Below are 14,940 nucleotides of genomic sequence, written 5' to 3' on the forward strand. Positions count from 1 at the left end.
ATAGGCTTTTTCGTTAAATTTGTATTTAATATGTTTAAAATTTTGTAAATAAAGGTAGTCCGATAATATTTTGCGATATGCGAATGAGACATATAAAAATGTCATTGAACTTTCCGCATCTAAGGCTTTTGTGTTTTTAATTTTTAAAGATATATTTATGTTCGGTTTCTTATCTAGACTGTTCAAATTTTAAATCGGTTTTATTGAAAATTTATTGAAGAGGCCTATGTCCAACAGTGGACTTCCTTGGACATGATGGAATTGATGAAAATTAATATAATAGCTTAACAACTACATTTTTCTGTACTTTTCGATGATAAAATTATATTGTTTATCTAATTATCATAGTTATTCAAATATCGATTACCAATAAATATTTTTTTTTATTTAACGAAATGTGATGTATCAATAATTTCTTGCAGCATAAATTTTATCAAGGTAGATAACATTTAATATTAATTTTATTTCACATTTAAATTATTTAAAAAAAATCCAACAATTATTGCGTTTTTCATTTCATAAGTATAGAAATGGATTTTTGAATCGATTTTTTATAAATATAGATGATCTCAGTTGAAACGAATGCATTGTTGTAATGTATATATACACTACACTATTATAATTATATTTTATGTTATATAGTCAATTTTCATTTTATATACTTTACCATCCGGAATCACCACCCACATATAAACCCCTCCTTGAAGGTAAAATCACAAATATATATGTGAATGGGTGGAGTTAAGTTACTACTTGAGTTCGTAAAGCCTTCGTTGGAGGTGCGATCAAGGTTTCATATATTTAAATTAATAAAGAGAATATTTACAATTTACACTAAATGCCATAACAGTGATATATAACTGATAACGTCTGAATTTGAATCGGCATTCGAATTTTAAATCTAACATTCCAAAAAATTCAACACTAAAAAGTGTATTGTGTTGAACGCATCGAATTTAATTTGAATAACGAACTATGCCAGGTGATACATCCGTATCGAATAGATTGTTAGTAAAATAAATATCGATTTTCATTTGACAATACATTGAAAGGTTTACACAAGTCGATTTTGTAATATTCAATTTTGTTTAACTAAGTAATTGGAAAGAATGTAAATAAGTATACTCACAGTTCTGACTTCGCTCTCCGCCCCATTTGCCAAGTACTGCGTTTGTTTAAGATTCGGCGCAAGCAATTGTCTGAAAAGAAAAAAAAAGGAAATCGTTAACATTTTTGAGAGAAGAAAAATCGTAGGAAAAAAATTGAAAAATGTCTTTTGCGGTTACAGAAATGGTTATAGATGTAAAATGAACATAGTTCATTTCTCAGCGAAATTCGTTATAGATTTTACACCTATTTTCAATTAGTCTGTACACCGTGATAGCTATAATATATGTTTCATTAATTTAGTTTTTCTATTTAAATACGGTATCCCAATAACGTCCCTGGGATTCTGCGTTGAACACGGTCGCCAAGTGGCATCGGGTGGGAGCCGATTCTACTTGTTGACAGTTGCAACAGGACAGTGGCATCGGACGCCTTGTCACGTCAACCCTTTAGTCCGGGATAACTTGAATTAGGCTAAGTTATCTTGATTTAGGGTGGGGGTCCTAAACTCCCACTAGCTTCGGCGACTCTGAGGCGGACGATGGTTCGACGTTGTCTCGAACCATCGTGATAGCACGACGAGGGTTTCGAGGGTAGCGTATCCATGCATACCCCGGGACGGGCTATCAGAAAATAGCACGGCGCGAGGGAAAACCGCGTGGCGATCCCTGACCGGGAGATACCGCGGTCCCCCCGTTTAGTGCAGGGCGACCACCGGGGGGGGGGGGGTTAGTGGGTAGGAATCCCACATACCCCTGTCCTTCCCCCAAAGGCAGGGCATCTTGAATACCGGAAGATTTCCCCCACCGAAAAAAAAAGCTAAGTTATCCCCTGTCTACCGTAAGAAGTGATTACAAAGGCTTCAGGTTCGCAGGCTTTTATGGTGAAAATCTTTTACACTTAAGAAGAAGCGTTTTCAAAATATTCTTCTTCTCTTCAGCCGGTGGACGCCCACTGCAAGGCCTAGGCCTTCCTCCAAAGATCGCCACGAAGAGTCATTATGAGATGTCCGGTTCCAGCGACATTCCGGGATCGTAAATATGTCGTCGGTCCATCTAGTGGGGTGCCCACGCACGCCGAAATCCAAATTGTAACGTATTAATTATTGTTTAATATCTGTGTCTGAAGACTTTGTATTTTTAGATGTTAAAGGTCTGTTCCATTGTAATTAAAAAATAAGATATTTCAGAACGATCATTTTATACATGGTGTTTTGTAATTTAATAGAAACAAATGAAGTATGTATACATTTAATAAAGTCGTTAATAATCTAGCACTGGGTTCAAATTTCGCTATTTAATGGAATCAGGCGTTACCTTGCGGAAGACCATCCTAAGTAAGAAAAGGACCGATATTTAGCCACTTCCGCACATACAGTGGTAGTCGTGAAACAAAGTGCACTGCTCGCCAGCCCGCTGATAAATGCGTATGCAGCAAACAATGCGAATTACACAACTGCCACCGTTAAATCACTTAACACGTGTTTCACTCCCCTACGGGCATCTTCAGGAGTAATGTTACACCGATTAGTGCCAAACACAACAACGCATAACACGAATAAATATATTTAATTAGAATATCTTTAAAAGACGAATGACTCTTAATGTTGTGAATATGAACAGTTGATCCACACACTGATAAAACAAACACGGGCGGCTTAACCTATAGTGCAGGGTGTGGAATACACGGGCGCGATCATCTGTGACAGCTAAGAGCATCGTCTTGGAATCTATCGCGGTTCGCCGCTTAGTTTCGCAACAGAGATGTGCTACAGGCATAAAAACAATGAGTGTTACTCTACCGTTATGAAAAGTAAGGCCGTAACTAATACCATACTGTAAGCTATACCTACTTATAAAATAGCTTGTTGAAATATGAAAAAACTTTCTTGTTACGACGGCAAAGTTAATAGTTATAGCTGCGAGGGGGGGGGGGAAGGTTAGGCCTAGAGGGTGCCAGGGTTTCGAGCTAGAGCAGCCCCTGAAAACAAAGCATTAATCCACTTCGCATTATCAGCATTATTATTTTAATTTCGTCTCAAAACATCCCTTAACACTGTACAAATTATAATAAAGATAATTTCTAAAGCGCGCGTAACACTCATTTGCCTAAATAATACACGAAGTATTCTTGACAACAGGAATCTATGTTAATTAGAGCGCCACCAACACTTTGTATGGTAATAGAGTCGTGAATGTTAGAATGCGAGGATCGAAACGAGTTTCACAAGTAGGGGACTTGAATTGTGAAGCCGTTAGTATATAATGTATAATATTTTAAATGCGCTGAATGTTTATGTGATCGTATTTAGAAGTATGTATTTGTGTGTGAATAAGGTATTAATATTAACTTAAAATTAATATGACAGGAATAATGACACTATTAGATGCTATGACGTCTAGACTAGGATTCTTTTTCTTTTCAGCCAATGGACGCTCACTGTAAGACAAAGATTTAATGCTAAGTAAGAAAAGGATCAATATCTAGCCACTTTCGCACATGCTGTGGTAGTCGTGCAACAAAGTGCACCGCTCACCAGCCCGATTATATATGCGGCAAACAATGCGAACTACACAACCGCCACCGTTAATTCACTTAACACGTGTTTCACCCCTCCACGGGGCATTTTCAGGAATTTTACACTGATTAGTGCCAAACACAGAGTCAACTGGCGCTAATCGGAAATGGTCAAAATATTGGTCCTTTTCTTACTTAAGATGGTCTCCCGCAAGGTAACGCCTGATTCCATTAGATATTAAAGGTTTAATGCTGACTTTCTAGACTTGTAATATGCAGACCCAGTTTACAAGAGGCACTCTTCAAGCCGCTTGAAATTAAATTATTTGAAAAAAAAAAACACTACAACGCTTAACACCCCCCCCCCCATCCATGATGACCGGTTATGCGCAGGTTATGCTCTGCGGGCTGGCGGGCGGTGCACTTTGTTGCACGACTACCACTGCATATGTGGAAGTGGCTAAATATTGGTCCTTTTCTTACATAAGAATATAAATTTTTGTAATTCATGTTCGGTTCACACGCAATAAAAACCAAAAAAATCTAAATATTTTTGTTGTTATATTCCATGTGGTCGAAATCACAGGGCACAGCTATGTTAAATAATTTTTTTATTTGTAATACCAACAACAAAAAAGTAACTTGCTACGGTCGGTATAAATAATTTTAAATCGATATAAGTTTTATTACGTATATAGATATCGTATAACATTCGTTGGAAGGTTTTCGCCTCGGGGACTTCGCGTTCAATCCAATGCGTCTTACCGCACCGTTGCGTTTGTCGACGGCAGATAAACGAATGAGCAATATGCCGATTCGAGCCGATTTAAATTTGATTCTGTTTGTTAAAGTCGCTGTAGCGGAAGTCAATGTTATCTCTGTTTAACTTTGTTTTTACATTTAACTTCGAATCTTGTTCGCAAGACACGAGTTGGTTTAATCGCATTCGCTTTGAGTGGACCATGAAGGCTTCTACTATCAACTTACGACAGGCAGGGAATAGCTTGGTCCTATTCTAGTGAACCCAGGCTAAAGGAATGACCTAATGGAAGGCTTACGTGCGTTCATCGGCTTGTGATTGTAAATCAAGAACCTTACAACACCAACATTTGAACAAACTAAGGTTTCTTTAAGTTAATTCGGTAAATTTAGTCCTTATCTTATCTTTTCTCTTCTGTATCTTCATCGATGAATCGCTGACGTCACACTTTGTTTAAAAAAAGAATCATTTTTTTTAAATTGTAAATCGAACATCTGTACTTTACATAATAGTGTATTGATTGCCAATATTAAGATATAGTTTTAAAAATGTTATAAGCGTACATATTGACGCCTGTTACATAATTTTTTTGTGTTATATCTTTATATTGCAATACTGAGATCAGGTCAAACGTAATTCGATGGCGGAGACAAAATGTAATACGTAAAGACAGCTGAGCAGCAACGGAATTATTCACGGCACGGGTATTATTGGATGAATGTGTTGCGATGCGAGAGACACAATAAGTTATAAATCATTTCGAAAATAGCTACGAGAGCTTTTTTCATTCGCAGAGCTTCACGGATGAGCAATGTGGCAAGTTCAAAGCGATGTCGAGAGGCATGTAACAGAATACACTCTATTGAACTACAAAGAAAAAGCGATAAATGTTTAGTTTCAGAATTCAGCTGTTAAGTTTGAACGTCACAATCAGGCAAACAGTGAAACGGATTTTACTATTGATATATATATATATATATATATATATATATATATATATATATATATATATATATATATATATATATATACATATATATTATTTTATCATATAGAGCCTTTTTTATGGCCCCCGCTATTGGAGGCTTCTCGTACCCCTAATTTGTTGGGATCAGGGTCTTTGTTTACTACTAAATAAATTTTTCAATTTTTTATCTTTATTCTTCACTCACTTTCATTCTTCTCAATTTCCTTTGTTATTACCTTTTTTTATACTTCACAATATCTTTCATTTTGTCTCTTCATTCCTTCTTGCTTTCATCGCCTTCCTTCCATCATCTTATTACTCTTATGTGGCTAGGTACATTTATTTTATTCATTATTTTATTACTTATCCTATTTTTTACATCACAGTTTACTTTTTTTTGATTTGACTTTTTAATACAATACTACTTTTTTCTTATTCTATTTTTAGTTTATTTATCCTATTATTAATTGACTAGTTATTTGTGCAGTCATATAGAGCCTTTAGACGCCCAATGGAAGCCTTCCCCAAAGATATCTGTGGGAGAGATACCATAATTGCCGCACTTGGCAAGAGGGTTGGTGATCGCAGTGTGGTATTTTGGTACGCAGAGGACGCTGTTGTTCATCTTCTAGAAACTCTGTGTTTGGCACTAATCGGTGTAATATAACTCCTGAAGATGCCCCGTGGAGGTGTGAAACACGTGTTGAGTAATTTCGCGGTGGCGGTTGTGTGATTCGCATTGTTTGCCGCATTTATCAGCGGGCTGGCGGGCGGTGCACTTTGTTGCACGACTACCACTGCATGTGCGGAAGTGGCTAAATATCGGACCTTCTCTTACTTAGGATGGACTTCTGCAAGGTAACGCCTGATTCCATTAAATATTCTAGAAACTTGTTTATAATCAGTGGAAATCCTTCACAATTAATGCACAACGTGTGAATTAAATAACATTTTACGTCGGGAATTGAACCCGCGAACTGCGATCGCAAGTCACAATCCTCAATCGCTAGGCTAGCACAGCTCAAATTTATTGTTTGTTTATAATAAATACCAACATTATAAACACTTACATTTTAATTGACAGTAATTATATTTCATTATTGTTACCCAACAGTGGGCATGTATCAGTTGACATAAATGAATGTATCATAATTAACTAGAGATTATATTTCTAACGTACATAACATTCGTATAGAAATAACACAACATTGAGAATAATGTTTCTATTTGAATGTTTTTGTTTTTTTTTTAAATATGTCCTAATATATGTTTTATAAAAGCCTATATTGAGCAACAGTTCCGCTGTGTTTTTTAAACCTGTTATCCTTAGATTTAATACATTTATTAATAATAAAGATATTTTTACACTCGTCTTCAAGAAGTAGACTATTTTTTTGAGGAATAAATATACTTTTTGATGGATTTTAATTAAGAAAATAATTCTATTTCATTTATTTTTAACAGTTTAGTGTAACAACAATATTTGTTGTTTCAATATTATATTAAGTAAAGTGTTTTGTTGTTAAAGAATGGTGTGCAATGTTAGTTTTTAGGTAAAAATAAGGATTTTTCTTCACAAATCAATTGAACACAAGAAAAACAATAATAAAAAATATTAAAAATCTTTAACACCTCTGCATTAAAATAAAACTTTTTAGAAACATATTAGCTACTTTATATTTAAATTAAATAATATTACCTGTGGAGGTAATATAAGGCTCGAGTCGTGCAGAAGACGTGAACTTGCAAACGGAACGAAATTCTAGCTTGAATTCCGAAAGACGACGCGTTCCTTTTCACGTAAATAAACATTCGTTAGCATTTTAATGCCGCGGTAGCGAAATGGAAAGATGAGGTTGATTTTAAAATTATTCACAAACGACTACCTTTAGCGAAATCTCGAAGGCAAACAACAGAATTTATATTATTAACAAAATAAGTCAATTACATTATAGAAATAGAAAGAGAAAGAAAGAAAAAGAATTAAGGATATTAATCTCCAACTATGTTACACAAAGATATGCCTTACGAGATCATATCACTTTGGAGTCTTCGAGGTAAGAGTAAATAGGTTTCTATTGGGTAAGCATGTTCCATCTTAGGCTTTGTTATTGATATAAAATATAAAAAATGTATAGGAAATAAAGAGATATGCAGAACAACTAAGGTTACCAACGTATCTTCAAAAATTGCACTTTGGAAGTGGCAGTTCGAAATGTTTTTGAGTGGCGACTAGGATCCGGTAAGATTGGATAGGCTCCCACTGATAGACTGACGACATATTCAAGTTCTTGGGAAGTTTCTGGATGAGAGAAGCGCAGGGTTAGCCATCATTGCGTTCTACAGAGGATTGATGACTTTTTGCATTATGAGTTGATTCATTTCGTTCAGGTATCACAAACATGCCAGTTTTTGACACAGAGACAAGGCTTCGTGGAACCAACTCGGGACATGAGACGTTTTATTAGAAAGCAAGACATCCAGGTTATTTAGTACGCGTGTACTTCGCCTGTGATAAGGTAACCATGATTTTTAGCGTTGTTTTTTATTTATAATTTATCAGTTAAATCAATCGTCTGTGATCAGTACAACAGTACTATGTTTACACACTTAATTATTATAAAGTTTCGTTAAATATTATATGCTAGTTATTGATTTTTAAATGAATAAATAATTGAAAATCATAACTACAGCAATTCTACGAATGCAATAGTACTTAAATCTAGTAAGATATGTTTTTATATTAGCATAAATAAGCCAACTACATTGAGCACACAATCTGATTCCGATGACATGTTCGGAAAATTGATTTTTGATTAATTTACAGGATTGTCCTAGGCAATTAAAACTCCTGGTCATCCTACATGTTAGCGCCTAGCACTCTCACCGTTTGTCGCATACTCGAGGAATGTACGTAATGCCATGAGTTCAGCGTTTCAATTTCGTGTGACATTTTTATTTATTTTATGTTATGCGCATTTTTCAGGCGAAAAATACATAAAGTTTTCATGTGAAAATAGTTTTCATTAAATGTGAATGTAGACTTATATATCTAGAGTCAAATGACCTATAGAGTGTTCATTCATTACCGCTTGCATTTGTGTGTTGATGCATTCATTTTGATTTTCTTATTTGAGTCGTTTATAGTGTACTTGTATATGTAAAAATATAAAAATTTTGAGAATTAACAAGTGGGGCAAAAGTAATGTCATAATTCCACTATTCGCCATTTTGTTGCAAATTCAGAAAAAGATGCTCTGTTGTTGAAAAAAGTTTATATGAATATGTATATGTATATGGCATTTTGAGTTGTTGCTCGCTAAACATATGGCTCTAAATTGTCGATACCTTCTTCAATGTTAGTTTTTAACGATTGTAAGGTGCAGACCCTGTTTATAAAAGGCGCTCGACATCCAGCGACTACCAGTGGCTTTAAATATGTCGTCAGTCCATCTAGTGGGGGACCTGTCCACGTTGCGTCTATGGTTTTGTGGTTGCCATTCGAGAACCTTCAGTCCAAATCGCCATTGGTTGCACAACAGATGTGTCTCGCCAATTGCTATTTCAGACGAACGATTCTTCGAGCTACATCCATGATTTAGGTTAATTAGCGGATATTCTCATTTATGATTCGATCTCGCAGCGAAACTCCAAGCATAGACCTATCCATTGATCTCTGTGTGATCTTGAGCCTCGTATAACAAACCTTGTAAAGTTTCAATTTTTTTTTAATGTCAACTTTCTTAGCAAAAGTAAAACTCAGAGTGGATTCTTGTATTATCTATCAAACTAATACAAATTATAGCAATTATTTATTATAATTAATAAACGCAGTAAAGAAATAATAGAAAGTTTTAAGTATTTCTTTGACATATACGAAACCGCGTAATGTTTTAAAATTAAAATCTATCTTACGCATATGTCAAAGTATATATTTTTTTACAACACATAAAAATAAACAGATTTATTTAGATATAGAATTCACCCGTGGTAAAACAGGAAGTAACCTTGACAGGTAACTAGGGAAGGGAATTTCCCGTACTATTGATAAATGTCCTCCGACATTCCTCAGACACTGTTGGAACTGATTTACCGCCCGCCCTGGTATGCTTCGCGGCCAGAGCTTTTCCCCACTTCCTTCCTACGTGGCATACGGATATTATCTGTCAAAATAAAACCTACTTTTTTATTGAAATTTAATCTATGTTTATAAATGTTTTATTTTGTTTTTAAGCTTGTACGTATTATTTTTTTAGTTATTATTTCTTATTATATTCAACTTAAATTTTAACCTAATTTTTTAAACTCTGTTTACCAGTCAGTTGGTTAGTCACTTTTATATAATATATTAAGGAACCTATTATTACGTAATGGTTATTGAAACTATTGGTAGTTAATATTTAGAGTCCAACTATTGTAAGGTCACTTATTGAAAAACTTAATATATACAACTAATAGTTTTGAAATTAATATACGCATTATCTTTGTTATAAGGCTGTTATTGTGTTATCACCTTAATTTTGTAGTATAAAACATATATAAACATAAAAGGATTGTTTTATATTATCATCACTGTGGAGCTAAATTGTAATACTGTTTTCACTTCTAAAGGAATATTATATATATATATATATATATATATATATATATATATATATATATATATACATACATACAAACACACACACACACACATACATATATATATATATATATATTACATTGGACAATTTATAAGCTCGTAGAGACTTACCATAAAATATTCAAGCAATTATTCTTATTTAAAAACATATATGTTTTCGTATTTAATACATATATCCCTGCAGACTTTGTATGGCTAGAATTATTTCATCTGTGGCATTTTTATAGAAAAAAATTCAGAGTAATCACATTATACTGGCTTATTGGAAATAAAAATCGAAGCTTTAAGCTCACAAACAAGCTATAATACTTATATTATATGAGGAAAGCTTAATATAAAATATAAAGTTTTCTCGGCCAAGTTTTTCAATTCACTTTATAGCAAGTTATTCCTAAGTTATATTATAGTTTTTAGGTAGAGTATTGAGAATTGCGATCGTAGGTCGCGGGATCGATTCCTAGGATAATCTAATATATAAAATTCTCGTGTCACGGTGTTCGAACTTGAACTCCTCCTAAACGGCTTGACCGATTTTTACCAAATTTTACATGCGTATTAAGTATGTCTGAGAATCGGCTGCTATCTATTTTCCATACCCCTAAGCGATAAGGGTGGTCCACCCCTAAATTTTATTTTTAATTTTTTTGTCAATTTTTTTGGTTTTTATTTTATTATGATTCAGCATACAAAAATACATACAAGCCTAAATTTTCACCCCTCTACGATCAACCCTTATCTTACATTTGTTAATTAAAAACTTTAATTTTTTTTGCAAAACAACGTTTGCGGGATCAGATAGTAATCTTATATAATTCACACTGTGCATTAATTATATAGGATTGACATTGTGTATAAATAAGTTTCCAGAGAATGAACCGTAGCGTCTTCTGCGTGCTGTAATATCATACTGTGATCGCCAACTCGCCTGCTAATCGTGGCGATTATTATATGTCCATACATATCTTTGGGGTAGACCTATGCCTTACATAGGCAGCTATGGGCTAGAAATATGACATTGACAATGATTATTTAAAATTTAAACAACTTAAAACTGATTTCATTTAAAAATAGCTGCTTGTAACAAATATGTAACGGCATTTACCGTTCGATATCTAACCCCGTACACCGTTAGGCATTGTTACATTAATCCGTACATCGGATGGGAGGGGAAAATGGAATCCCGGAACTTTGACGCATGTCTATTTTGACTTTACACGTCATTGAGCTTTCATTGTTGAAGGCTTTCTGCTGTTATTATTTTTGAAATATAGTTTAATTTATTTTAGGTATAAAACTATTAAAGTGGGTGAAATTTATAGCTCATTCGTCACCAAAAAGCTGTAAAAAGTGATCACTTTGAAGTCTTCCTATTCAGCCGATGGACGCCCACTGTCGCCCACTATCGCCCACTGTCGCCCACTGTCGCCCACCGTCGCCCGCCGTCACCCACTGTCGCCCATCGTCGCCCACCGTCACCCACTGTCGCCCACTGTCGCCAACTGTCGCCCACTGACGCCCACTGTCGCCCACTGTCGCTCACTGTCGCCCACTGTCGCTCACTGTCGCCCACTGTCGCCCACTGTCGCCCACCGTCGCCCACTGTCGCCCACTGTCGCCCACCGTCGGTCAACGTAGTGGAGGGTCTACCCACGCCGCATCTTCCGTGGTTGCCCTTTAAGAACCTTTCAGCCCCCACGGCTACTGCTTGTAAGTGCGATGTGAATGTGTCAGTTTGATTATGTTACATTTTTTTTTCTATTTTATTGCGACTGGCCTATAACATCTGGCAGAACAAAGTCTGCAGACAAATAGTTAACAATAATTAAATTTAGTTAGTATTTATTATAATTATATTGAAGATTTTTTTAATACATTATCATTACATTATTAATTATTTATGAAAGCATTGATTTTCGTATAGGGTGTACTATATATAGACAGCAAATGAGTTATATCCTTTTCAGATATTTCACTTATTTATCAACCTGTTGAGCGTCCAAAAAACTTAAGTTATATTTTAAGTATATACTTGGCACGTATCAAATGGCGAGGAAAGATTATTCAGTAATTTATTGACTTTATTAAGGCTTTTGATACTCTACGGTGTATTTCAGAATAATCTGTTAGATCATGTTTGAAGTTTTTGGTTTACACATGAGCTATAGATTCACTCTTTTTAAAGTTGAGTAAAGAATTTGACCTCTGTCTTGCCTGATGGTAAGCGATGACTAGGTCTACGATGATATATGCTTGCTACGAAGCCTATTCACTCTTGTCTTAAATACTCCTAAGTTATAATTGTCTGGAAATAATAACGCAGGTAGTTTGTTTCTTCTTGGCCTGTTCGCACTATAAAAGTATTAACACGTTCACTGCGGGCCCAATTTTGAAGAACTTTCAGCTGGTGCGGCTGAGGTCGAATCAGCCTCAAGCTGAACTTCCTAGTAGTGCGGTTGAGGCCTTTTCTGCCTCATGTTTCAATCATTTTTTTTACAATATTGAGTCAATGCTTCGCAGACATAAAGAAAGCTATATTTGTCTTCGTCATACCTCATACGGTTGAGTGTAAACAGCCGCCGCGCTAGAGAGAAAACACGAGTTTTACGCGCCGCACCAGTGCAAAGTCTACCATGAGGCTGAATCGACCTCAAGCCGCAGTGAACGTGTTAACAAAACAGTGTGGGTTGGAAGGAATTTCAACCGTGTACAGATGGCAAACTAAAAGAAGCCTTTTAAAGCCTTTTTTAGTTTAATTCAAAAGCATAACAAATATGCCAGCTAGTCTTGAGTAAATCCGTAATAAATTGTAACAGCTAAAACTAGAATGTCCATGTTTATTACGTAGGTGGGATATGCCTGCTGAATTATGTATCCTAGATCAAACATGCTTCTAGAAGTGACATCTGTATGCATGAGACAAATATAAATCACGGGCACACAGATGTAATACGACTGCTCATTTATATCAAAACACGGGTACACTTATATATCTCTTTCTGTATATTTGTATATCTATGTCATTTGTTTCTATGATTGAACTATTATAAATTTGAAAATACTATAATATGTGTTTTTGTTATAAATGTAAACATCATTTCTTCATAATTATTTATTAGTTTATTTATTTAAATTCTTCTAGGAAAGCCTTGGTCGAGGATTTTTTTTATTTGGCCTCCGCTATTGGGGACCTCTCCTTCCATCTCCTATTTAATTCGGAACAGAGTTTTGTATATTTAATGGAATCAGGCGTTTCCTCGCGGAAGTCCATCCTAAGTGAGAAAAGGACCAATATTTAGCCACTTCCGCACATGCAGTGGTAATCGTGCAATAAAGTGCACCGCCCGCCAGCTCGCTGATAAATGCGCATAAGGCAAACAATGCGAATTACACAACTACCACCGTAAAATTACTCAACACGTGTTTCACCCCTCCACGGAGCAAAATAACGCCTGAATCCATTAGATATTTAAGATCAGCATGCGTAGCTAAACAGCCGCGTTTGTGCATCAAAAAGTGTGTTTGGCACTAATCGGTGTAACATTACTCCTGAGGATGCCCCAAATACTGCTGCATGGCGAAAGTAGCTGTATATTGGTCCTTTTCTTACTTAGGATGGACTTCCGCAAGGTAACGCCTGATTTTATTAAATTTTTAAGACGACATAGAGTTATTAAAAACATAGGTCGCTTTGAACCAGTGTTATTCTAGATCTATGGGGCAGGTATACGTTCAGCAGTGAATATCCTGAAGTTAAAATTATGATGACATTGATTAATGTATATTTATATTTCATTTATCATTCATACTGCTTGCTATTAAATATATTGGTTGGTTACGTGTGTGTATTTGAATAATCATTTTTTGTCTACATACATGTCGTTATGGGTTAAAATAATATTGATATTAAAATGTATATTTATTTAATTTTAATGTATATTCCGCTAAATTATCATTTCGCGACTACATATTGTCAAAATTGTTTTTTTCATGAAAATTCTTAATTTAAAATTCAATAGGATAAGGTTATGTTATATTTAATATGCGCAATTTAACAATATAAAATATAGTAATAAAAATATCTTTATACAATAATGTATCGTTAAAATATGATATTTGGTTTATACGCGGTCTATAAAGGGATGCGGTGAATTTCCTCGCACAAATTGGATAAGCGCATGGAGCCTTCTCACGCGAGCTTTACATAATTGCGTTTGGCGCCCAACCTGGGACTTAATAGGCAACGTGTTCTTTTTTCGAACGAGGCGCGAGAAAATCTTTTTTTTATAATCCGTTATCGAATTACATATGTTTAGAATTTTCTTGAAAGGCCAACGGTGAGGATGCTGGTAGAAAATCTTAAAAGATACTGGGTCGAGCACGTGGTCAAAATGAGAATAAGTAAGAAAAGGACCAATATTTAGCTACTGACACTGACTGTGTTTAGCACTAATCGGTGTAACATAATTCCTGAAGATGCCCCGTGGACGGGTGAAACACGTGTTGAGTGAAATAACGGTGGTAGTTGTGTAATTCGCATTGTTTGCCGCATACGCATTTATCAGTGGGCTGGCGGGCGGTGCACTTTTTCGCATGACTACCACTGCATGTGCGGAGGTGGCTAAATATTGGTCCTTTTCTTACTTAGGATGGACTTTCGCAACGTAACGCCGGATTCCATTAAATACAAAATGAGAATTCTGGTGGTAGCATTCACACGGAAGGAAACAAATGTTATGGAAGGATAATAACTGAAGCCTTACTGCTCAAAATATGTAAAAGTGGAGACAGATGAAGAACCTACATAAAGTTAACAGTTGAAATTTGAATGACTGTTTTCTATGATTTATGAACTGTATATGATGAATTTTATTTTTGTCTTTTTTTTTGGCAACGAATTGACGTTCATTAATAATTGCATATGATGAATAAAAATGGAGGCGACAGTCC

At 35.2% G+C, this 14,940-nt stretch overlaps 1 protein-coding gene across 1 annotated transcript in view; it reads right to left on the reverse strand.

Moving 5' to 3' along the window:
* mmd (mind-meld) overlaps positions 1–14,940 on the reverse strand; it is a 514,304-nt gene that overhangs the window by 152,368 nt on the left and 346,996 nt on the right. The window contains exon 7 of the mRNA XM_068773325.1: positions 1,130–1,199. Within this exon, the coding sequence (XP_068629426.1) occupies positions 1,130–1,199 (70 nt within the window). The remainder of the gene's footprint in view (positions 1–1,129; positions 1,200–14,940) is intronic.

The sequence above is a fragment of the Battus philenor genome, unplaced genomic scaffold, assembly GCF_028537555.1.
Source record: "Battus philenor isolate CCGP_79_NKW_IND1 unplaced genomic scaffold, ilBatPhil1.0.hap1 SCAF_6, whole genome shotgun sequence".
Lineage (NCBI taxonomy): Eukaryota > Metazoa > Arthropoda > Insecta > Lepidoptera > Papilionidae > Battus > Battus philenor.